The 23,618-nt window shown below is 39.9% G+C and overlaps 3 protein-coding genes across 3 annotated transcripts in view; 1 reads left to right on the top strand and 2 right to left on the bottom strand.

Annotated features, from left to right (window-relative positions):
• The window catches only part of LOC124147715, a 54,449-nt gene extending 48,368 nt beyond the window's left edge, over positions 1-6,081 (bottom strand). The window contains exons 1-5 of the mRNA XM_048381153.1: positions 5,887-6,081; positions 1,688-1,887; positions 1,253-1,345; positions 647-769; positions 227-393 (exon numbers count right to left, since the gene is read on the bottom strand). Of these exons, the coding sequence (XP_048237110.1) occupies positions 227-393; positions 647-769; positions 1,253-1,345; positions 1,688-1,880 (576 nt within the window). The 5' untranslated portion in view covers positions 1,881-1,887; positions 5,887-6,081. The remainder of the gene's footprint in view (positions 1-226; positions 394-646; positions 770-1,252; positions 1,346-1,687; positions 1,888-5,886) is intronic.
• A 1,935-nt stretch (positions 6,082-8,016) lies between these two features.
• Positions 8,017-10,595, top strand: LOC124147751. Its single transcript, XM_046518505.2, has 2 exons — positions 8,017-8,480; positions 9,104-10,595. Exons 1-2 carry the CDS (start codon positions 8,194-8,196, stop codon positions 9,381-9,383), a joined length of 567 nt encoding a protein of 188 aa, XP_046374461.1. The 5' UTR covers positions 8,017-8,193; the 3' UTR covers positions 9,384-10,595.
• A 12,197-nt stretch (positions 10,596-22,792) lies between these two features.
• Positions 22,793-23,299, bottom strand: LOC124147714. The gene is made up of 2 exons (XM_046518452.1): positions 23,119-23,299; positions 22,793-23,076 (listed from the first exon to the last, which is right to left on the bottom strand). Exons 1-2 carry the CDS (start codon positions 23,297-23,299, stop codon positions 22,793-22,795), a joined length of 465 nt encoding a protein of 154 aa, XP_046374408.1.
• Positions 23,300-23,618: the final 319 nt, after the last annotated feature.

Raw genomic sequence — 23,618 nt, 5'->3', positions numbered from 1 at the left:
CACTATGGTATAGATAACATAAATTGAACACTTGAAGATTAAACTTTAAGATTCTACATGAAGATGATATAACTTCACCGTCAAGTCCAGTTTGAAAGTACTGCTAAAGCCCCACACGAGGTTAACATTATCGCCTTGTTTAGCGTCACAGGGTTTTCTACATATGTTCGCGATGAAGGCGTAGAAGAAGATGCTTAGTTTGGTTTGGTGAGTGTTATATGCTTACCCTAACGAGTGCAGCAGACGATGGCGACGTCCTGTAGAATGTTGGGTAGAGGGCCTTGTTACTAAGGGCAGACGACGTTGGTCTTGGCGCCACGGCAGGTGCGTTGAACTGTTTGATGAGGCCGGCCACCGACAGTGAGGTCCAGCTGGATAGAGGACCAACGAACCCTGAAACAATCCAAAATACGCCATTAGACATCAGCAGCAATGTTTGTACGACGTCTATATCAATACCTAATTCTGATCCTGACATTGTTGAAGAACCGGATGAATCGTGATAGATATCATGAAGCAGATATCGGGAATCCCAAAGAATATATATATATATAGTTCTTCTTTTTCTTCCAGTTTATATTCTATCGCCAGAGCAGACCAAAAATATAAAAACTGTAACTAGGATGCGTCATAATCTTACACTCACCAGCATTTGTCTGAGTGGTTGAGCTGCTGCAGTACGTGCTTTTCGACGAGGCCTGTGGGTAGAAGTCGTACACAGCTCCCAGACTTTGCTCCGCGGAAAAACAAGTGTCATAAGCTTGCAAACCTGTAACCAATAATATTCCCATTACTTGAATGAGTGAGTTGGACTTTAGCGCCGCTTTATATAATGTGTTTCACATATATCACGGCACGCAAGCCTATAGTGAAGGGGTAAACGCATAACGTGGATACGAGTGTGGTGGTGAAACGCCAGGATTCATAAACGGGTCTGTATAATCCTTTAGCCTTGGACACCTGATCCACCGGTGCACTTGTACACATGTAAAGTATTTTTGCTAGGCCAGGATACAGTGAGTATGGTTTTACGCGTCTTTTAGCAATATTCTAGCAATACCATGGCGGTGGACAAAAGAAATGGACTTCACACACTGTAACCATGAACCAGCCTTCTCCGAATGAGCGAACGCTTAAACCACAAGGCTACCCCACTGCCCATCTAGTGCACATGTGTTAAAGCACAGACTTGACAATCCTAAGAGTGGCTAGATGATGTATGCAATTTGCATCTTAATTCAATGGAACTTACCAAATTTAATACTTGGGATAAATCCTTGGTTGGAATTTCTACTATTCAACTGATTTATTGTCCAACGGGCCGCTTCATATATCTGCATTAAATCTGTCAAGAAAATGGGAAAACATGTATAACGAAAAGACTTAAAGCCCAAACTGACTACTTTTCACATGAAACAAAAGATGTGTAAATTGTTTTATTATTTTTGGAGAAAAGGTGATATTAAGCGTATATGACTCAAATTCAAACTCAATTCAAAATGGATATTACGCTATACATGTATGTATGTATGTATGTATGTATGTATGTATATATATATATATATATATATATATATATATATATATATATATATATGAACGGATATTTCATGTACAAAGTTGAAATCATTCATCCTCACCAACATGGATTTATGTGAATGTTATAAATGTTCAAACATAACGGCACCTTTTGCTGGCTGGCCGCACCCATATCCATCGGTGCCCGGCTGTCGGATTTCAAAGAGTCCGCCAAGAACAACTTGTGCTCCGGCTACTTGTACTTCCGCCTTTCTACGGCTAGCGTCACATGTCTCGCGTGCCAGTTGCTGGGCGACGCTTGACGCTACACACAGCGAAACGATGAGCAATAATTTTGCCATGGTGATCCTGAAATGGAAATTTCAGGCATATTTTAAGGACAATGACATATTATATGTTATATATTGTACTTTCACTTTCTGCAGCTTTTCCGTGATATCTCGAACGCATATAATTTAATATATAGTTTAAGTATATGAACCTTTATTGTCACAGCACGATTAGAATATGTTCTATCAGCTCAATACAAGATCTACCAGCACGTCGCTTGGGTCACACTGTTAAGGGATAGCTACAAACAAACAAAGCATATTTGTCCATAAAGATCAGAATGATCGAGTGCGATATATATGAGTTATCTGATTGACTGCTGGAAGTACCTCGCCCAAGTACGGTACAGACAATCTGATTGACTGCTGGAAGTACCTCGCCCAAGTACGGTACGGACGATGTGACTGACTGTTGTAAGTATCTCGCCCAAGTACGGTACGGACGATGTGACTGACTGCCGTAAGTACCTCGCCCAAGTACGGTACGGACGATGTGACTGACTGTTGTAAGTATCTCGCCCAAGTACGGTACGGACGATGTAACTGACTGTTGTAAGTACCTCGCCCAAGTACGGTACAGACAATCTGATTGACTGCTGGAAGTACCTCGCCCAAGTACGGTACGGACGATGTGACTGACTGTTGTAAGTACCTCGCCCAAGTACGGTACGGACGATGTGACTGACTGCTGGAAGTACCTCGCCCAAGTACGGTACGGACGATGTGACTGACTGCTGGAAGTACCTCGCCCAAGTACGGTACGGACGATGTGACTGACTGCTGTAAGTATCTCGCCCAAGTACGGTACGGACGATGTGACTGACTGCTGGAAGTACCTCGCTCAAGTACGGTACGGACGATGTGACTGACTGCTGGAAGTACCTCGCTCAAGTACGGTACGGACGATGTGACTGACTGCTGGAAGTACCTCGCCCAAGTACGGTACGGACGATGTGACTGACTGTTGTAAGTATCTCGCCCAAGTACGGTACGGACGATGTGACTGACTGCTGGAAGTACCTCGCCCAAGTACGGTACGGACGATGTGACTGACTGCTGTAAGTATCTCGCCCATGTACGGTACGGACGATGTGACTGACTGCTGGAAGTACCTCGCTCAATGCTCGGGGTTTAAACCATTCCTTCACTCAGGACAGATAATTTTGCTTCTTCGTATCTCAGTGGTCAGAGTCTCCAATGGTCACTTCGAGTAAACCAGGTTTCAAGGTACTTGATTGTAGGGGATCTTATTGTGTTGGTAGTTTAACGCCACAATTCAGCTATATGACGGCGATATGAGTGGCATCATGGGCAGCGATCAATAGAATTGGTATTTTCAGTGACGTGCAATCAACCGAAACACCAATCCTGACCATCCGATCCTGTTAGTCGCCTCTGTGGGTCTTAAGGGAACTGTTACACATGGTAAAAAGAAGCTTCATGTTATGTCAAGGGGTGTCGTGCTATATACCTTTCACCGTCGCAACATATATGCCTTACAAACGCTGTATGCGGCGTAAAACAACAAACAAACGAGGTGTCACTAATTTAGCTGAAATATAGTCGTTAACTCGTTCACTACAAACAATTGAAGGGCACACAATCTGTTATTGATGAATACTATCTATGTTGAAGTAAGACGAGTTCTATGGATGAACAACTTCTTTATTACAATTAGTGCGACGTTTCGGTGTAGATCCTAACACCTTTATCAAGCAAGTGATGGATAGTGCTAAACAACAACTATCTATGTTATGAAACAGTAGAGTGTATGCTACTGAACACAAAGACAGCAAGTTACATGGGCACAGGGCAAAAGTATAACTGAATATTTCATCCTCGTTTTCGAAAAAATAAAAATGAATCAAATCAGACAAAGGCAGTAAATACATGCAAAAGCAATGTCTGGTTCATACAGGTAAATGCAACATTGTATGTTACTACAATGAACCATAACAATGACCGTTAGATACAATAACGTGTACCTTAATTAACCTTTGTTTCATTCAGTCATATTAACAGTATAGGATTAAGGTCACAGCTATGTGAGCCATTGTTTGGGTTACAATAGTATTACAGGTATTGCAGGTATAACGTGTTGAGGAGCCCTTGTTAGCAAGACTAAACGCCTACAGCCATAACACTTCTTGACACACATTATAACAATGTGAGTTTCTGCTTAATCTAAAACAAGTATTGGTAAAGTGTTATTTCTTGATGTTAATGCTCGGAAATAAAGTACATTATTTATGAATAGTCGCATGCAGGAAAATTATACGTTCGGTGGAAGGCACATCAGTGGTTGATATTACGAGCAGTAACAACACGCAGTGAGCACTGGCAGGTACTCAACCACCTTGTGTTCAGTTTAAGCATGTTCTTAAGACTATAGCACGGGGTATTAGGAGCCTATTCTGACATGCAGACATACTTTGTATTCAATGAGATTCCTTTTAACTCACCCTATTTTCTGTTAATATCCGAAACAATTGCCAAATTGATTGCATGTCCCCGGTTTTGCCTCTGGTAACTATTTTACCGAAAACCTTCTAATAACATAATATGTTATATAACGTATGTCGACAGAACGCGACACACCAAAAAGTGAAATAAACTGAGGGGCAAAAGAAATCGTTCAATTTGATTATGAGAAATGAATTTGCAACCATATGACCTCAACCATGTTTGAAGTGTTTGTACCAAGAAAAGCAAATTTATTAATTTTTAAAGATGAGATTTAAAAGATACTCATCTGCAGTTGGTATTATGCGAAAACTTTTCTTTTAATTTTCAAAAGTTTTAAGTCAAATTATTTGAAAAAAAAGAAGAACCATGTATAGGTATTCTTGGAGTGCGGTTCATTGTTTTGGATAAAGTATCGCTAACTTAACTTTTCAACTGAAAATCAAACATATGATATTTTATATTTGCGATATATATTAATATACATTTGCTCTGTAAAGCACTAATCTGGGGTTATTTGGGGTCAGAAGTATATGGGTATTCAGGCATATATTAATAATATAAGACTCACTTTCTGTTCGTTTACTTTGCACTTTTCATATTTCGCGAACATCAATACTGAATAGTCAAGTATACTTCTTAAGCCTTTAAAATGTACAAACTCACAAACATGTACTGGTTTGGGTACAAAATTACCAGAAATTCTTGGTACAAAATATCACTGCATTCCGGAAGATTAATGGTTTGAACCATACGTAGCATTGCTTGTCCTCGATTAGCGAATCCAATCCATGCCAATCCAGACAAGGTCAGTTTTACATAGTATTCGTATAAGAAAGGCGTTATTATGATAGTTTGAAGTTGTAATGTCTTAAAACGTCTTAGCAGACGATAAACCTGAGCTGCCTCGATATGAGAATAAAATGGCTGCAACTACAACCGGTTTTGTATAACATGCAGTAATCACATATGCGTTTATTACTTATGACAGTAGATAACATCTAAATATTGTGAAAGTTCCATACTATTCGACTAAATTGTGAAATATAATGTTTTGAAGAAAAGCTATATTGTTGTCACAGTTAAATATAGGGAACTTGTACACACCTGGGCGTGGTATAACGAAGTTATTGGTAAATACTTCAGGATCATGGATATATGACAAGACAAGAAGTTATTGAGAATGGTATATCTTGATGGCATTGCGGCAGATAACTTCTTCGAAATGAAAAGCGAACGTGATATTCATATCATATAAACATACACACACATAATACTGTATATATGTTCAGTAATATCCGAATCACGGCATTATAAGTTAATACAATGTACCAAATAGTTGATATAATTAATACAAATCTTATAACAAATTTGACAAGAAAATAATACTTCATCTGAAACATTATGACATTAAGTAGTGTATAATTTTATATATGAATCACCGATGGTGTGAAATAACACCCGGTTTTACTCCTAACATTGATAATCATTGAATAAATGTATGTTAATGATTGTGTTTACAGGCCGTAATGACTGAAATAGCGTGCATTCTTACCTGACGGATCGGTAAAGGTGTCCTTATTTATTGGTAATCCTTGCTTTCTGTCCTTGTTTCGTCTTTCCTTCCTAAAACGGTAACGACTACACCCTACCACACCGTTAACACACCGACATTGCCCATCCCGAGCGTAGCCACTGTTTTCAAGGGAGGAAAGCCAGTTGCCAGAAATAGTCTTGCTAGCGATAGTATTCACAACAGTGCTCGCTCAGTATACCGCCAGGCCACAGAACCAGTTCTGCAGGTTCCCGTCAACCGGCATGTCAAGTCCCGCGCGGCATTGTAGTCAATACTGACGTCACGCTCCAGCAGACGATAAGTTGACAGAGGAAGGGAGGCAACTGCGTTTCATAGTAAGAAGAATAGTATTCCAACGGAAGGCTCATAAAATGCAAGTATATTTTAATGTTGTTGTTTGTTGTTTAACGCCGCATTCAGCAATATTCCAGCTATATGACGTCGGTCTGTAAATAATCGAGTCTGGGCCGGACAATCCAGTGATTGACATCATGAGCATATATCTACGCAATTGGAATACGATGACATGCATCAACCAAGTCATGTAAAACAAGTAACATATTATACGTTCGACGTTCCTCCAGTCCTCACGGTAAGAAATAGTGAAATGTACTGTTGTTGGAACGACATTTATTCTGTAGTGTAAGTGAATTCCACTCCCATAAAACACAGATAATAGGGACTGGGGATTTATTATAGGGGTCGGTGAGATCAAGAGGCCGGGCGGTGAAAAAAACTGACAGCGAAAGAGATGGGGTTACTCAAAAATTATCACAAAAATTATGGGGAGGGCTGCATAAAAAAATGACTAATCATTCCTTTTCTGTGACCGCAGGGAGAACACTTAATGTCCGGTATGTTCAAGCGCGGTGTGGTTACAAGACGTATTGTTTATAATGAAGCTGCTTTTCTGAGCGTGCGTGCGTGCGTGGGTTGCAAGCTAAAACGGCACCTCAGCAAAGCGTCACCGATTTCTCTTGCGAAAACGGCTACTATGTGTCGGGCGAAAACGGCACCTGTATTTTTAATAATGACAAGAACGATTTTTGAAATAATAAATATATGGTTCATTTACATGGTCACAGTTATCACATGATACAGCATGTTGATTTTTTCTGACATTCTTCTCGCATGCATCAGATCGAAAGGCCATTGTGAATAATTGTGTTCTGTCAGCACCATGTTAGGCCTCTTAAATACAGTTTCAGCTTAAATTGAGTAAAGGTACTTATAACTTCAAAGCGTATAGTGTTTTCACAATAAGCTCCCAATCAGTCGGCGAGTAAATTGGAGTAGGGGTCTAATTTCTTACTTGTTTTATTTCACAATTATTTGTCTTTGTAAGAGACGATGTGAGTTCAATTTCTATTATTTTTTAAAAATAAGGTGCCGTTTTCGGCAGGCAATAGTAGCCGTTTTTGCTTGAGTCGAGGTGCCGTTTTCGCCAATCGGTGCCGTTTTTGGCCGGTGACCTTTTGCTGAGGGGCTGTTTTCGCTATAACCCAATGCATGCATGTATGCCTGCGTATCTTTTGGAAACATATTTTTTTTCAGTTATAGTAGCTAGAAAATGACATACCTAACTATGTTGTGTTTTGTCAATACAAAATCAGATAAACATAGGACGAACGGTGCCATTTTCCATTTTTGGTGTTTTGACACGGTATCGACGAATACGTGTTGTTGTCTATGACATGACTCTAGAGAATATATTTCCCCAAAGGCAATGAAAAAAGACAATTCGTGCCTGCTCATTTCAGATATCCATAATGAAGTATGAAACGAATCACATGGCATTAATTTTCCATTTAATTCATTTTAATATGATAAAATTGTTATAGGGAACTTGTTTTCTCTGAATTTCGTCATAAATTATTATCTAGACTCGTTTTGGTTGGGAATTTTAAGGGGAAGAGGAGGGTCTCACTTGACAATATTTAAGACGTGTATTTCTCTAAAATAAGGTATTTCGGGCCATTGGGGTCCGCATGTTATCTTCACATTTCCTAACTTGACTCGGCCGGATGAGTTATGAATGGCAAGAATAGCAACTGTCACTTAAGATTTATCCTTAGGCTCTATGGGATTTAGAATATTTGAAGACTGGCGATTGTAAAACTCTTTTTGCATGTATAATACGCCAAAACCCAAGTTTGTTTGCGTTTATATTCAAGGGCGGATAACTCTCATTTGTCACCTTGAACAAACATGGACGACGCAATTTCATTTTGACAGCAATGCCAGTGGAAAAGCTGTGTAAACATAAAATATTTAAAGCTGAGAACGATGTCATCTGCTGAGAAAAGCGACAAACAAAAGGTGGAAGGTTTTGTCAAGTCTCTGATAGTGAAAGGAATCCAGGTTTTGGCTGTAGACTTTGATCAAACATTGCTGTCGATCCACTCGGGAGGGCAATGGCGAGACGGCGTGGAAAGTCTTGCACAGCATGTGAGACCGTGTATGCGAGATCTACTGCAATATGCTATCCAGAGAGGCCTGTTTGTCTGCATCGTCACATTTTTCAAGCAAGCCTGGTTGATACGTGAATTGCTCCAACATGTCTTCCCCAAACGGTACTGCATCGGCAACTGCAATGCTCAGAAATGTATTATTTGTTTACATGTTTGTAGCCGATAGTGAACAATGCATAGACAAGGCCAGGCTGCACAACAGTTGCTTTAGACACGTTGAATGTCTGTTTAATGATAATGGATTGCTGAACATGTTTACTTTTATTTGCTTTAAATATGAGAGACATGTTTCCATCACCATGTTTGCATGTGTCTAGCTTTCCTTACTTTCCAGATATGTGTTATATATATATTGCAATATAGTCCACCTAGGGCTGCAACATGTAAGCCTTCTTACCTGATGGATAAACACACTGTTTTATTTTCAAACATAGATTGGCTATAAACAAATATCATCTTGATCATCTGAATGTGTTGGCACCAGTTTGTGAATTTAAAAAATAAACAGGTTTTGTATCTACAGATTTTGCTTGAATAAAATGTATTTATTCTTGTTCCTAACATCCCTAAGGCACTCCCACATTGGTATGATCAGCCTAAGCTCAGTACTCAAGAAGAAAGGTCCCAGTCTTATTGAACATTTTTGAACTAATAATGGGACTTCATGAAAAATGGCATGCAACATCATACCAATCTTATTCTTTATGTGACATTTTTTGTTTCAGTATTGCCGGTAAAATACTAGTCCAGGCCAACACTATAGATCTACTACAACGACAAGGTCCAGATGAATTCGTCGGGAAGGAAGCTCACCTTATCAACGTCTTTAATGAACTTTATCAGAAGCACCATGTGGTTGTCAATTCGAGGGAGGTAATGTTGTTGGATGATGATGAAGAAAATGTTCGGACAGCCATTCAGTTTGGACACTACTCCTTCCTCATCCCGCCAGATTTGAATTATGAAAACTTTGAAAGTTTTGCCAAAATGCTAACTGTCACATAGACACAACCATGTATTCTATGGCTTAGAAATTGTGATACATCCATCTGTATATTAATGATGACCTCAGTGCTGACAAAGGTATTATAAGATGACTGACAGCCTGGAATGGTATATACATCATGTGAAACAAGATTCTGTTTGTGATTGGGAGTTAGTTATTTGTAAACTCTCCTCTTATTTCACAATACACACATGTTAGGATGCTAATTGGTTTATGTTTGTTGTTGAAAAAATTAACCCTTAATATGGTAAGTATGTATTCAGGGTATTAATGATGTCAGTTTCCCCCAAAGTGTTGGTGAATGATAGCCTTAGCATTGTTATCTAATATAAGTGGCATTAATTTTAGTGATGCCAAAATCATGATCAATCATCAATGGTCATTAGATCAATATACCTGCCAAGATGCCATAGTCAAAGGGTTAATGAACTCTTCAGTCAGCCAATCACCCAGCCTATTCAATGTTACATGTCCAGCCTCACACATCTTCATATTCTCACCTTGAACGAGGCTATGCACCATCATTGATAGAAGTAACTGAACTGATAGGGATTTATCTAGGTTTCTAAGCTGAGTGTCCATGGCAGCCAAATTTGGAAAAAAATTATTATTTTGTTCAGAGGTATTTTAACATTGTATTATGTGTTTATGTAAAACTATCCATAAATGACTCTTCCACTTTTTGGCCCTGTTGTCAGTGATATACAGTTACCTCTACAAAGCCATAACATTAGTTATAACTATATTAACATGAATTCTGAACTTTTTTATTCCAATTTGGGAATTTCTACTGACATTTGCTGCAAACTTGGGTCCAAATATCGGCCTCTGAGCAGGTCTAGATAAATCCCTGACTGACCACTTTGTATGAATGTTTTACGAGACTCGTAAGTAGGATGAATGAAATCTGAAGAAGCTGATTGGTTGGTTGATGATGTAGGTTGGATGACAAGACGATAACTGTGATGAAGAACACCGCCAATTAGAGTGCCTGTCTTTAAACGGTAGAGAATTTGGTTATCATTATTGGTCTCTGTAAAGGCATCATATTTATTGTGATAGTTGTACAATGTTGTATGATACAACTTGACATGTTCCACAATGCCAGATTGTAGGCTTTATATAGAAACCTACCTATACTTACACGTCACTGAGATGCAGATAAGATGAGTATTGGTATAAAATATGCGAACTCATTCACCAAAACCCAATTGTTTTTGAGTTGTTTGTTTACAAATGTGCATGAGGAAATTAGATAACGCAATAGTACAAAAACAATGAGCACAATTACCCACTGTATCTTTTTCAGCTTGTGTACTTGTACGTATGTATATGTTCTGATTGACTGAATCAGACCTCATGTATACTATTCTAATGAGTTTATAACAAAATTCAACATATGAAGTTTGCAGTTACCAGTGGAAATTACCCTACTGTTTTGAATGATTGTTTTAAACATTTTTCCTTTCTAAGTCAAGATTACTGTTAATTATTTTTCAAAAGTACATTAATACAAACATAATGAATGTATGTTACTATCTGTGTCTTTCTTCATGTAAGTTAATACTTTTTTGATAACAAAAAGGGAAAGAAATGCAAAAACAGGCCAAATTGAATTTCTACACAGTTATGGGAATTGGATTGCCGCGTAGGCAAGAGGCCACCCTGACTGATACAGGTACTCTACTGCAGTGACTAAAGCTTATTATGACTTCAACATGTATCACTGGTATGAGGTTATGTCACTTATGTGTGAGCACAGGAATATATGCTAACTAGAAGTCACCTGATTCAGCACAGAAGTACCAATAAAGGTATTTTCAAAAGACACTACTCCTCGGTTTACTAAACCCAATAGACTGAATGCAACAAAATAAACATATTTTGAATACCTCCCAATTAACTTTCAATACTCAATGTGAATTATAAATTGTCAGTAAATGCCTAGTTTCAGTACAGTTGCTAGGAAATGGCTTTAGGAGTTAGGGGAGGTAACTCTGTTTAGTCCACTATGGAATTGAGAATATGTCTGTACAAAAAAGGCATGTTTAAGATAAAAGCAAATGACACAGGTGTTGATTGGAAGTTGGTTTCTGTACTTTACATCTGTCAGAATTATCAATAGTCTCAATCAGCATCAATTGCAACTGTTCCTATTTCAAATATTGTTTGATGTATTGTCATTGGGCCACATTTGCAATGTGTCATTGGTTGATCAGTCATTGCACTCTTAGAGTGAAATTGTCAAATTACCCTAAGTGAGATATGTTATCATTTGTCAATGCTAAACCGATAGAAACAAATACTCAATCTCCTGAAATAGAGTGGATAAAAGCCCAATGGAAAGAAAGGTGTGATCTAGCTCTCTGATTGATTGGTGTGGTGTACTGATCGACTGACAGTTGTTTACAACACAGTGTAATGTCAAATATAACAACAAATATCTGGATTATTTTCAATTCTATTTTGACCTGACAAAGACGATCCGTAAAGTCTGTGAAAAAAAAGATAAAAACTTGTGGCCTCAGTATAGCTGACAGTGTCATACTGTGGTGTTTCCTCCTAAGCTGTGTTTTTTAAAATTGTATATTTGAGACTATAATTGTTTGTGTACCTATCATGTGTATTGTACACAGGCAAATATTCAGATTGAGATTTATGTTTGTGCTTTTATCACATATCCTGAATACCCACTCAATACCCTGAACTACCCTTTGTCACATATCCTTAATACCCACTCAATACCCTGAAATACCCTTTGTCACATATCCTTAATACCCACTCAATACCCTGAAACCCTTTGTCACATATCCTAAATACCCACTCAATACCCTGAAATACCCTTTGTCACATATCCTGAATACCCACTCAATACCCTGAAACCCTTTGTCACATATCTTGAATACCCACTCAATACCCTGAAATACCCTATGTCACATTTCCCTAATACCCACTCAATACCCAGAAAACCCTTTGTCACATATCTTAATACCCACTCAATACCCTGAAATCCTTTGTCACATATCCTTAATACCCACTCAATACCCTGAAACCCTTTGTCACATATCCTTAATACCCACTCAATACCCTGAAACCCTTTGTCACATATCCTGAATACCCACTCAATACCCTGAAGCCCTTTGTCACATATCCTGAATACCCACTCAATACCCTGAAATCCTTTGTCACATATCCTTAATACCCACTCAATACCCTGAAACCCTTTGTCATATATCCTTAATACCCACTCAATACCCTGAAATCCTTTGTCACATATCCTTAATACCCACTCAATACCCTGAAATCCTTGGTCACATATCCTTAATACCCACTCAATACCCTGAAACCCTTTGTCACATATCCTTAATACCCACTCAATACCCTGAAACCCTTTGTCACATATCCTGAATACCCACTCAATACCCTGAAATCCTTTGTCACATATCCTTAATACCCACTCAATACCCTGAAACCCTTTGTCATATATCCTTAATACCCACTCAATACCCTGAAATCCTTTGTCACATATCCTTAATACCCACTCAATACCCTGAAATCCTTTGTCACATATCCTTAATACCCACTCAATACCCTGAAACCCTTTGTCATATATCCTTAATACCCACTCAATACCCTGAAATCCTTTGTCACATATCTTTAATACCCACTCAATACCCTGAAACCCTTTGTCACATATCCTGAATACCCACTCAATACCCTGAAATACCCTTTGTCACATATCCTTAATACCCTGAAATACCCTGAAATCCTTTGTCACATATCCTGAATACCCACTCAATACCCTGAAACCCTTTGTCACATATCCTGAATACCCACTCAATACCCTGAATTCCTTTGTCATATATCCTTAATACCCACTCAATACCCTGAAACCCTTTGTCACATATTCTGAATCCCTGTCGAATGCTTGTTGCCGAGTCAACTGAGGGTGTGAACTGCTCAGACTTTGATAAGAATGGGTACTTCTGTATTTCACATTATTTATATACTCAAATACTTTCGCAGCTTTTGCTGTTGCCAACGTCTAGTGTTGACTCAACTTCAGTTGGAGATGAGAAGACAGTACACAATGAGCCAGTTGTTTATCTGCAGAGCTGTGTATTGTGTGTTAGTGTGTGTGTGTGTGTGTTAGTGTGTGTGGATGTACACTGCGTGCGTGTGTGTGCCAACATTATGGCCTTCCGCCTCCATCATATGCATTCACAATATATGCATTTCATATGCAAAACTGGTTATCTCTGTGACAATTCTAATTCAGAAACTGTTCTTTGCTTTATTAACCTTTAACTCACTCAGTCCAATATGTATCTAGTCAGACCCATAAATTGTCAATGTCCTAGGTCATTTGCCATCAGTGAATCCTCTTGAACATTATGACAGCCTACCTGACCTGGCCCTGGGGGAGGGGGCCCGGAGGCTGACCCTGTTGTGTTTGGTTGTACTACAAGACATCATGCACTCCTGCCTGACCTGGCACTGGGGGGGGGGGGAGGGGGGGGACCCGGAGGCTGACCCTGTTGTGTTTGGTTGTACTACAAGACATCATGCACTCCTGCCTGACCTGGCACTGGGGGGTACCCGGAGGCTGACCCTGTTGTGTTTGGTTGTACTACAAGACATCATGCACTCCTGCCTGACCTGGCACTGGGGGGTACCCGGAGGCTGACCCTGTTGTGTTTGGTTGTACTACAAGACATCATGCACTCCTGCCTGACCTGGCACTGGGGGGGGGGGGGGCCCGGAGGCTGACCCTGTTGTGTTTGGTTGTACTACAAGACATCATGCACTCCTGCCTGACCTGGCACTGGGGGGTACCCGGAGGCTGACCCTGTTGTGTTTGGTTGTACTACAAGACATCATGCACTCCTGCCTGACCTGGCACTGGGGGGTACCCGGAGGCTGACCCTGTTGTGTTTGGTTGTACTACAAGACATCATGCACTCCTGCCTGACCTGGCACTGGGGGGGGGGGGGGCCCGGAGGCTGACCCTGTTGTGTTTGGTTGTACTACAAGACATCATGCACTCCTGCCTGACCTGGCACTGGGGGGTACCCGGAGGCTGACCCTGTTGTGTTTGGTTGTACTACAAGACATCATGCACTCCTGCCTGACCTGGCACTGGGGGGTACCCGGAGGCTGACCCTGTTGTGTTTGGTTGTACTACAAGACATCATGCACTCCTGAACACTACCAGTGGTGTGGGTGGCCAAACTTTCCATCTGAGCTTCCTATTCATCTGCAGAGTTGTCTCCCTTAAGAACAGCATGGCTTCAGGCTTTCCGCCCACATAAGGCTGACACGTGCTGATATAACTGAAATACTGTTCCAAATGGATTTCAACCAAACTCACTCACTGTTAACACTACCGTTGACTTGCAGAATCTCCCATCATGCATCCCTCTCAGAAGTCTGATCCCGGCAGAGGAGAGGAGGGAGATTTTATGTCCCTTCAAGTGTTTGTGAGGATAATGTGCACATCTTTTATGATGGGTCATCCCCAGTGAACAATAAGCTCCGAGACAGAAAGTATTGTTTTTGATGAATACACTTTAATTCAAACACCAAACTGAGAACAGTTGCCACATATGAGAGATGTGCTTGTAGAATATGTAACTGAAATTCAGATTGTTTCAAAATAATTTCATCATTAGAAAAATGTTTGTATACAGAGAATTTGAAGACATGAAAAATTACTACTCTGCCGAGGTATTAACAGCCACAGGGTGACGGGTAAGCAGATAAACCTTCCACCTTGTGTATTGTACATCAGTGGATCTAATACAACTTTTCTTGCCAAGATATGTATCTTTCCAATACAAACATTTTAACTAGTCCTTGTTTAAACCCTATGCAAGAATGGATGGAAAACTTGAGCTGCCAAAACTGCCAAATATGTGATAGTATAATGAGCGTTTACTGAAATGTCTTTTATGTCATGTAAATGAATAGCCAAGATTCATGGACATGATAGTTTTACTAAACACAGCTAAATGTGTGGGTCATATTGTACTTACATGCAAATAAATTTTGCATATTGTGTTCTCATGTGTTTGTATAGTCTTGGTTTGACATGTTTATGGGGATGTGAAGTTGTGTTTGGTAATAAAAGTTGTTTTTAACAAATTGCATTTTACTTTACATGGATAACCAATGATATCAGTTGTTATAGCTTGATCTTTATTCCCAACTATTCAAAAAAGTGTGGAATCATTCAGACTTTATGATATATAGTTTTGTTTCTCTCTGATTTATTTCAAACTGATATCTTAGATTCACTGGATGGACACAAGTTGAGGGGCTCTAATCTGTAACACGTAGTGACGGCTGGATCAGTACATGGCAGGGATTCCCCTAATCTGTAACATGTAGTGACAGCTGGATCAGTACATGGAGGGATTCCTCTAATCTGTAACATGTAGTGACAGCTGGATCAGTACATGGCGGGGATTCCTCTAATCTGTAACATGTAGTGACAGCTGGATCAGTACATGGCAGGGATTCCCTTATCTGTAACATGTAGTGACAGCTGGATCAGTACATGGCAGGGATTCCCTTATCTGTAACATGTAGTGACAGCTGGATCAGTACATGGAGGGATTCCTCTAATCTGTAACATGTAGTGACAGCTGGATCAGTACATGGCAGGGATTCCTCTAATCTGTAACATGTAGTGACAGCTGGATCAGTATATGGCAGGGATTCCCCTAATCTGTAACATGTAGTGACAGCTGGATCAGTACATGGCAGGGATTCCTCTAATCTGTAACATGTAGTGACAGCTGGATCAGTACATGGCAGGGATTCCTCTAATGTGTAACATGTAGTGACAGCTGGATCAGTAAATGGCAGGGATTCCCCTAATCTGTAACATGTAGTGACAGCTGGATCAGTTCATGGAAGGGATTCCCCTAATCTGTAACATGTAGTGACAGCTGGATCAGTACATGGCAGGGATTCCCCTAATCTGTAACATGTAGTGACAGCTGGATCAGTAAATGGCAGGGATTCCCCTAATCTGTAACATGTAGTGACAGCTGGATCAGTTCATGGCAGGGATTCCCCTAATCTGTAACATGTAGTGACAGCTGGATCAGTACATGGCAGGGATTCCTCTAATCTGTAACATGTAGTGACAGCTGGATCAGTACATGGCAGGGATTCCTCTAATCTGTAACATGTAGTGACAGCTGGATCAGTACATGGCAGGGATTCCTCTAATGTGTAACATGTAGTGACAGCTGGATCAGTACATGGCAGGGATTCCCCTAATCTGTAACATGTAGTGACAGCTGGATCAGTTCATGGCAGGGATTCCCCTAATCTGTAACATGAAGTGACAGCTGGATCAGTACATGGAGGGATTCCTCTAATCTGTAACATGTAGTGACAGCTGGATCAGTACATGGCAGGGATTCCCCTAATCTGTAACATGTAGTGACAGCTGGATCAGTTCATGGCAGGGATTCCCCTAATCTGTAACATGTAGTGACAGCTGGATCAGTACATGGCAGGGATTCCTCTAATCTGTAACATGTAGTGACAGCTGGATCAGTACATGGCAGGGATTAATCTGGGATTCTTAAATGAGCACCCACAGCAGGCAAATTGGGAAAAATTGTTATTTTGTTCAAAGTTTGGATTTTTTAAAGTTCATATTTTCTTAAATTTGGAGGTATTTAGAGATTGCTTTTCATGCAATAATATATGATGAAACATTAAAATCTGTAACTATTCATTGGTCTTGTTATTTCAGAAATAAACAACAACCACGAGTTGTAGATTTCACATATGAGATATCAACATTATGTTCAGTCTCTCTAAGGATCCTCACAATCCTCACGTTGATTACATGTACCTTTTATCCCAATACATATCCCTCCCGCTTTTGGATGTGATTGCTCAGCCACTGTGTTTATCTGCATAGCCCAGCTACATCTATGGGGAACAACTAACCAGACACTTCCCTCTAAAAAATAATGTTGTCCAATATATGATGTCATAGAGTTGTGAGTGCTAATTCGACTCTCCAGAAATGACATCATGATAGAACAATGTTTTATCGAGAAATAAACCACACTTCCTTCTTCATTGTTCTTTGTGATTTATCGAATAGCTATCTTGTATAAGTAAATATAGGTTACTTCTACAAAGCCCTAAAAGTAGTTATTAGCTATATATATTAATACATTGTAACATGAATTGGGAAATGTTTTGTTCCAAATTGGGAATTTTCTTTGACATTTGTTGCAGACGCGGGGCTGAATATTGGCCTCTGAGCAGGTCAAGATAAACCCCTGCATGTACGTTGTTTGAATGTTGTTTGATTCAGTTTGACAAGTTAATTCCTAGCATAAGAAACTTTTAAGTTTTAGGACTGTTTAGGCTGAACTTCTGTTTGCTATTGCTGGTAATTCGTTATACAAAATGTATTACTCACAAGTCTTGTATATCACACTATTTAGTCAAGCAATGGGAACTTCTGAAATAGTTTGTTAGAGCCGATTGTGTGTTATATCTGTTTGTTAGAGCCGATTGTGTGTTATATCTGTTTGTGAGAGATGATTGTGTGTTATATCTGTTTGTGAGAGATGATTGTGTGTTATATCTGTTTGTGAGAGATGATTGTGTGTTATATCTGTTTGTTAGAGCTGATTGTGTGTTATATCTGTTTGTTAGAGATGATTGTGTGTTATATCTGTTTGTGAGAGATGATTGTGTGTTATATCTGTTTGTAAGAGATGATTGTGTGTTATATCTGTTTGTTAGAGCTGATTGTGTGTTATATCTGTTTGTTAGAGCTGATTGTGTGTTATATCTGTTTGTGAGAGACGATTGTGTGTTATATCTGTTTGTGAGAGACGATTGTGTGTTATATCTGTTTGTGAGAGACGATTGTGTGTTATATCTGTTTGTTAGAGCTGATTGTGTGTTATATCTGTTTGTTAGAGCTGATTGTGTGTTATATCTGTTTGTTAGAGCCGATTGTATGTTATGTATGTTTGTTTAGCTGATTGCATGTTATGTCTGTTTAGCTGATTGCATGTTATATCTGTTAGAGCTGATTGTATGTTATATCTGTTATTGCTGATTGTATGATATATCTGTTTATATGTTATGTCTGTGTTTGTTTGCGCCAATTGTATGTTATGTCTGTTTGTTAGAGCCGATTTTATGTTGTATCTGTTAGAGCCATTTGTATTTTATATCTGTTTGTATGCTATGTCTGTTAGAGCCATTTGTATGTTATATCTGTTTGTATGCTATGTCTGTTAGAGCCATTTGTATGTTATATCTGTTTTTATGCTATGTCTGTTTGGTAGAGCCAGTTGAAGGTAATATCTGTTTGTATGTTATACTATGTCTGTTAGAGTCAATTGTAAGTTATATCTTTTTGTATGTTATATTATGTCTGTTAGCTGATTGTATGTTATATCTGTGTTTGTTATTGCTGATTGTATCTTATACCTGTTTGTTATAACTAAATGTATGTTATACCTGTTTGTTATTGCTGATTGTATGTTATACCTGTTTGTTATTGCTGATTGTATGTTATACCTGTTTGTTATTGCTGATTGTATGTTATACCTGTTTGTTATTGCTGATTGTATGTTATACCTGTTTGTTATTGCTGATTGTATGTTATACGTGTTTGTTATAACTAAATGTATGTTATACCTGTTTGTTATTGCTGATTGTATGTTATACCTGTTTGTTATTGCTGATTGTATGTTATACGTGTTTGTTATAACTAAATGTATGTTATACCTGTTTGTTATTGCTGATTGTATGTTATACCTGTTTGTTATTGCTGATTGTATGTTATACCTGTTTGTTATTGCTGATTGTATGTTATACCTGTTTGTTATTGCTGATTGTATGTTATACCTGTTTGTTATAACTAAATGTATGTTATACCTGTTTGTTATTGCTGATTGAATGTTATAGCTGTTTGATTTGGCTGATTGTATGTTATACCTGTTTGTTATTGCTGATTGTATGTTATACCTGTTTGTTATTGCTGATTGTATGTTATACCTGTTTGTTATAACTAAATGTATGTTATACCTGTTTGTTATTGCTGATTGAATGTTATAGCTGTTTGATTTGGCTGATTGTATGTTATACCTGTTATAACCATGTTGTACTGTAGCAGGAGTAATTACTGTGGATATTTCTGTCCTCCAAGGATGCACTGAGGTATCATTTGACCCTGATTAGTGTCCACAAACAGGGCACTACATACTGATACTACAAATAACATCGGGAATTTGCATGTAGAGTGTGCTACATCTTCAACTTCTGTACCTGGGGTAATCTGTTTCCTTCTCTTCAATATGTTGAAGTTGAGAAAGGTTGTGAATGTATGAAATTGCTTCTGGGTATTGCTTTGGTGACCTTCATGTATCACCTGGCTCTCTGTAAGTCAATGTACCATTGACCTGGCTATTTACAAGCCGCTGTGACACAGACATTGATGACTGGGCAGTAGAATAACACCCACTCATTACCTTTTAGATATTGTTGTTTTGATATGTTTTATGGATTGTGTGATCTTTCTTGAAGTCACTGGCATTCTAGGAGAGAGAGAGGTGGGTTCCCATCCTTTCTTTTTGAAACCTGATATGTACTTTCTGTTCACAAGTGAATGAATGCTGTTGTACCCCTATTCAGCCATATTCCAACCATATCACTGCAGTCTGTCGACAGGTCAAGGCCAGCTGTACCCAGAGGCTGATGGCATGAGCACTGATTGAGGTCATCAGGTAGGATGATGTGTGGTCCCTAAGGTCACACGTTGTAACCCCCCGATCCTCAATCCAGGTCTGCTATTATCATGAGCTCTAAACTATGTGAATAGTATTATTGTTACAGTTTGTGTTTTGTTCAAGTTATTGTTGTTTACACATTTGCACAGTGTCTGTAAACTATATGCCTCCATTGATGATACTGATTCCTGCCAACTATTAGTTGTTTGAGATTGCTTGATATATTGTTTAACAGCATGATGGCCTGTCAGTGCAGGGAGTTATTACAGATACGATAAATGTTTGTAAATGTGTACGCGCATGTTCATAAAACTTTGTGATACATAAACCAGTGTTTTTTACATGTTTTCAAATCATAGATACATTTCATGATCTAGGTCAATGGTTTGAAGGACCAATGTTATTTGTTGCCATTTGTTAGCAGCCCGTGAAAGGACCTTTTGGGTGGCGGTGGTGATTTTTCTAATGACTACGACACAATGATTGTTGAGTTTATAATTTTCCATGGATGTCTTCCTGGGGAATCATTTGGCACATGTCATGAAAAGCCACATGAAGACGTGATGTATGAACTAACTACAGTGAAACCCTGATACAGGTTTTCTAGCTAACCAACTACAACTTGCGTGTCATTATTGAATCATCTACCTCTTGTTCTTCATGCACTGTTACATACACGTATATTAATCTGAGACACAAAACTAAAATAATCATGAGATTTACCATTTCTGTTTCATGTTTAACTTTAATAATACAATTTCCACACACAATTTATAGCTAATCCTAAATAAATCCTAAAGATATATGTTTCTGTTGTCTCTTCTCCAGGAGGGGCACGGGTGGCCCAGTCGTCTAAGGCACCGGGATTCGCTGTGCAGAGTTGCATCCCTTGGGCTCGCCAGAAACCTATGTTTGTGGGTTCGAATCCCGGTTTGCCTCGATTATGTTTCTAGGTTTGTCAGCACCATACCCGTGCTCATGGGTTTCAACGAAGTGGTAAACGTCTGAGATCTGCATCACTTCAGGCTTTCCTCCCACATAAAGCTGATATCGCAATATAACTGGAATACTGTTAAAAGCAGCGTTAAAACCCAACTCACTCACTCACATCTTCTCCAGGACACACCTTAAGCTAGCAACCGCTCATTAGCGAGACAAACTCAGTGTCAACACATTTTGGATGAGAGATTAACAGGGCAATTAGGGTTGGGTGGGGATTAGCACTTCTTAGTGTCGGTTAATTACTCAATTAATTGGTGACGGCTTACTCATTAATACGTTTAGAACCACACTGACTGTTATTCTACTCATCAAGTCAAATTACTTTGTAACATGTCTCTGAGGTCTAAAGAAATCTTGATAACAGTTTTTTTCTACTTGTAGGGTTGTACTTATCCATATAAAATAACGATAATTTTTGAGTGAGCATGCTCGGACCCAAGGCAGGTACTTATACGAAGGTTTCTACTTGAAGGTTTCCACCAGCAAGAATTCACTGTATAATATCTCGTGTAGGAATTCAATCTAACAAGGAGGAACATCATACGCTGCTCATTGAAAATAGGTCAGAGTGACCTCCACTGATATAACATTGTCATCATTATCATACATACACATTCAAACGATATATTTATATGTGGGACTGACCATTTGGAAGTTATCGAAAAAATGAATTGTCTTAGACAATGCCCCAAATAATTATTCTCCTCCCCCAAGAATATCACATGGTCTGCCCCTAACCACTATATGCATGAGACTTGCAAAATGTCTGCAGAAATAGGAATTTTACTGAAAAAAGCAAACATAGTTTACAAATGATCCTCGCTACGACCTACTTACACACATACCACGCACGACTGTCTGAGGTCTGGACCCTGCCAGAGTGGGGAAGTGTATTCTAACTGCACTCTGACTGCATTCTAAATATTCTAAATAATCTTTCGATTGCTGCTCGAATGCGGATCGAATGCAGTCGGAACGTCCTGACTGGCCCTCGAATGAGTCCGGACGTAATTCAGTACACCACCGAATCGCACAAAAACGCGACCAGCTGCCACTGGACTGTCAGTCTGTCGCCTGGTCAACATCACGTCATACCGCCAAGGAAGAAGGGAGCCAAGGTCAAGAACTCCACCACTGGCCGCGGCCATGGATGGAGCAGAGGTGCTGCAGCCAAAGAAGCCCATGAAGGGCTAGCTTCTGTTGTTGAAGATGCTCCAGCGCCTCCAGAGTCTGAAGCTGAGTCCACAGCCCCTGGCCCTGCCTCCAAGATGGATATAGTGAGCAAGGTCCATCAGCCAGCAGCACATTCCTTCTCTACCAGTGATGATGAGCTTCCTCCCAAGTCCCAGAAGAAGCGCAAGAGGGAGCTGGTGACTGCTGACTTCACCGAAGAGCAAGAGCAGGAGATTGTTGACTGGCTCCAGGCTCCCGAGCAAGATTTCCTCCTCAACAAGAAGCACCCCAACTACATCAAGAAGGGCCTTATTCCATAGGCATCATCTCCCAGGATAAAGTATGTCATAGGCTCGTCATCTTGGGGTATGAGGGGTGGCTCAGGCAATCCTATGCTCCCGTCTTCAAGGCAGTCCTTGAGTTCAGACTCATTGAAGATCTGAGCATCAGACATACTTCCATATGCTCTGATGTCCACCCACAGGAACTTGTAGTCTCCATCCACAAGGGGGCACGAGGACCACAGAGAAGAAGCCCTTGTAGTTGTGGTACGAGGAGCCGCTCTTTAGGTTTCCTGATGGCCACATGCTTGCCACAGCATAAGGAACTTTCCACCTGTTTCTGAAGACCACACCAGTAGGTGTCCATTCTTCAGGAGTCGTGGGGCAGGTGATCATCCTTGTATTCCTCCACAATGGCTTTGCAGGGATGATGAGGCCGATGGTGTTCCCTGTCACACGGAAGCTTTACATTAGGCTGGGTTACTTGTCACCTGAATCCAAGAACCTCACAGTAATGGCCAGCTTCAAGCCTGGAGGTAGCGCCTTCCTCATCTTGGTATCCCGCTTCTCTACCCTTGGCCCCACTCTCTGGATCAACTCATCAAACATGGCAGGCTCCACCCTGGGGTAGTTGACGAAGGACTGTGGGTCTTCTACTCTGAGCTCCTCCATCAGTCTGGCGTAATGTCCATACAGCCTCCACCTCTACTCTGCCAGCCATGGGTCTTCTGGGTCTTCTCCTCCTGTTACTTCCCCTGGCCTCATCCACATATCTTTCAAGCAAGTCTTGCTGGAGCAAAGCAACATGGAGCAAAGCAACATGGTCCAGGGGGTCCATACTCTATGATGGTTGGGCAGAGACTGATGAAAATGCTAGATTCAACAACAGTTTATACCCTATCGGGGACTATTCTGGCGGCATTCTTGATACACTCGGGACATTCGTGTTACATTCTAAGTACATTCGAAGTATATTCTAAGTATTCGAGCT

This window comes from Haliotis rufescens, unplaced genomic scaffold (assembly GCF_023055435.1).
Source record: "Haliotis rufescens isolate VD_foot unplaced genomic scaffold, xgHalRufe1.0.p SCAF_36, whole genome shotgun sequence".
Taxonomy (NCBI): Eukaryota; Metazoa; Mollusca; class Gastropoda; order Lepetellida; family Haliotidae; genus Haliotis; species Haliotis rufescens.
This window is presented reverse-complemented; position numbering and strand designations above follow the sequence as displayed.

Bases quoted from the DNA above. Each gene is read 5' to 3' on its own strand.
- LOC124147751 (XM_046518505.2), top strand. From the start codon at position 8,194: ATGTCATCTGCTGAGAAAAGCGACAAACAAAAGGTGGAAGGTTTTGTC. The intron at 8,481-9,103 runs GTACTGCATCGG...TTTTTGTTTCAG, and splicing joins CAACATGTCTTCCCCAAACG to TATTGCCGGTAAAATACTAG.
- LOC124147714 (XM_046518452.1), bottom strand. From the start codon at position 23,299: ATGGAGGAGCTCAGAGTAGAAGACCCACAGTCCTTCGTCAACTACCCC. The intron at 23,077-23,118 runs GTGACAAGTAAC...TCCGTGTGACAG, and splicing joins TGTGAGGTTCTTGGATTCAG to GGAACACCATCGGCCTCATC.